General features: G+C 41.3%; 1 gene segment (V, D, J or C); it reads right to left on the bottom strand.

The window, feature by feature from the left end:
* Window positions 1–1,527: 1,527 nt before the first annotated feature.
* On the bottom strand, window positions 1,528–2,398 carry LOC112842808 (T cell receptor alpha variable 38-2/delta variable 8-like). The segment is given in 2 exon segments: window positions 1,528–1,919; window positions 2,226–2,398. Coding segments are annotated over 2 exon segments (429 nt in total).
* Window positions 2,399–2,777: the final 379 nt, after the last annotated feature.

Genomic DNA, 2,777 nt, shown 5'->3' with positions numbered 1-2,777 from the left:
AGGTTATAATAAAAAAAATGTCAGTCAGTGGTCTTATGTATAACCAGCTGTGTGTGAAAGTGTGAGTGATACAGTCCTACCACACCGCAAGGTGCAGCAGATCATCAAGTGGAAAAGAAGCGAATCTCAGTCTCTCTAAGTCCAGGTGGGAAGGCTCGCTATCTATTTCACCCGAGGAATCCACCTCAGGAACAATTCAGCATACAAAAAAAACCCTGACCGATCTCAGTGCATCACGGCCGAAGACAATGGTATGGTGTCTCTCGGTCGGAAAATGCGGGGCTTTCTGGAAGAAGACTGAGATGAATTTTCAGGCAGTTGATAACAACTAGAGCTAATGAAGGCTAACAGCTCCACACAGTACTTTCATTCGCCTGTTTACTTACTTTGGCTACTTTTAACATGAAAGGTAGCTGATAACCAGCGAACTTATGTGCAGCACAGTTGGTTGCAACTTATATCTAATACTTTTTCCAGCTCAAAAGCTTCTGTCTCTCTTTTCTCCTGCCAGCATGAGACTACCTCCACAAATAGCAGCGAACTCATAGAAGGTTGGTGGGATATCAAAATATCAAACATCCTTGAAAGAGTAGTTGTCAAACAGCTAACAGATCATCTGCAGAGGAATGGCTTATTTGAAGAGTTTCAGTCAGGTTTCAGAGCTCATCACAGCACAGAAACAGCTTTAGTGAAGGTTACAAATGATCTTCTTATGGCCTCTGACAGTGGACTCATCTCTGTGCTTGTCCTGCTAGACCTCAGTGCAGCGTTCGATACTGTTGACCATAATATCCTATTAGAGCGATTAGAACATGCTGTAGGTATTACAGGTACTGCACTGCAGTGGTTTGTATCATATCTATCTAATAGACTCCAAAGTGCTTGCTCATAGGGGGTCATATGATTGTTGGGTTTTTCTCTGTATTTATTATTGTGCAATCTACTGTACAATATAAAGCGCCTTGACGCGGCTTTTGTTGTGATTTGGCGCTATATAAATAAAATTGAATTGAATTAAATTGAAACACAGCGGCAGGACGTTTTCCCATTGGTCAAAGCATACTGAGGCCTGTGCAATCTGATTGGTTGGGCAGGCTGTCCATCTCTCCTCATATTTATCACTCCTTAAAGTGGTACCCTCATTTTATGTGGGTTACATAAGCAAGAGTTATTAGCTTTTGCAAGAAAACTACAATTTTTTTCTGATTTGGTGAAGAGCTTTCTTATTTGTGTATAGAGTTTGCAAAAATAGCCAATAGTTACAAAAAAATATGCTTAAGCCATAAGAAAAAAACTGTAATGTAGCACAAGGTTCAGTTAACTCTGCACTTTTTCACTTTTGAGTAAAGATGTTGATGGAAAAAGTCCTGGATGTCTGTACTTTACCTACCTACAACCACCTCTGTGGGATCAGTGATCAATCATTTATCATGTTGTTATTGATCAGTCTGATTTCTGTTGGAAAGAAAGATTAAAGATTTGTCATCAGTCCAATGACACAAGAATCAGAGGTTTAACAGTGTGTGGCTCCCTCTAGTGGATGTTGTGGAGTATTCTGTTGTCTTTGCTCCAAAGGTTTTTGTACAGAGTTTTGGTGTTTCCTGTCACTGTGGGCCTCACAGCACAGTAGTACACAGCAGAGTCAGACAGCTGAAGCTTCTGGATCTTCAGAGGAACTGATCTGATGCTGGAATCCAGTGTGGATGAAAATCTCTCCTTGAACTCGTCTGCTGTGTTTCCTTGATCCCTGCTATAGCGCATCAGGATGAATTTGGGGCTGTTGTTTCCATCCTGTTTGTACCAGAAGAGATAATTAGTTGTTCCACTGCTCTCATACTGACATCCAAGTGTAACTGTGTCTCCTTCAGCAGCAATGACAGCTCCTTGTTCCTGGATCACTTTGTCTTCTCCTTTACACTCTGAGGAAGAACAGAACATGCAGAGGAAGAGATGGATCAATAAACATGATTGACTAAAGGAGAACAATCAGCAGCTTTAAAGAGTTCTATTACATGTAGAATATTTCTCCTGTTCACAGGTTTTCAAATCTATTTAACCAAAAAGTCAGAAAGACAGACGTGAAGTCTGGCTTTGCACTGACTGCTGTCAGACGTCACAATAAACAAGTTATTTAAAAGTTATACAGTTTAAAATGATTAAAATTCCTGTTTCTAACCTCATTCTTAAACCTGAGGAGAGGAAACATGTTGATGTTTGTATCTTACCAAAGAAAAGAGCAGCAAGAATAATCCACAGCCAATGTTCCATCTGTACAACAAGGTTTCAATCAACAGGAGAAACTAGCTGATGTTCAACATTCAGTCTGAGAATTGTTCTCTTCACAGCAGCACTTATTATTGACACAATGGTTGAACACAGTGCAGAAGGAGAGCACCGCCTACTGCAGAGCTTCCCAAAGTGTGGAGCCATTGCAGGGGGGGCGCCGTATGAAAAGGGGGAAAAAACAAAAAAAACGCTTGGACACTGTTGGCACAGGGCGCCTACACAAACGCAAAGCAGGAGATGAAGCTTCGCTGAATATGTTTCCAAACCAACTTCATTCTAAGCCAAAGACTAGAAAATATGGTGAAGCATATCTTCCCTTTGGCTTCACCTGCACAAGTGCTGAGGTAGGTCTCCCCTGCAAATAGTTTTCCCTGCATCGGGAGCAGCGCTGGGGTCTCCAAATCACGGACAAACAGGATCCCACATTCTTGATTTTTAGTTCACAAACACTTCTTGTAATGACTAACTACTCCTGACATTTTGGACATGTT

This window comes from Oreochromis niloticus, linkage group LG18 (assembly GCF_001858045.2).
Source record: "Oreochromis niloticus isolate F11D_XX linkage group LG18, O_niloticus_UMD_NMBU, whole genome shotgun sequence".
NCBI lineage: Eukaryota > Metazoa > Chordata > Actinopteri > Cichliformes > Cichlidae > Oreochromis > Oreochromis niloticus.
The sequence above is the reverse complement of the archived record's forward strand: the minus strand, read 5'-3'. Positions and strand labels throughout refer to the sequence as shown.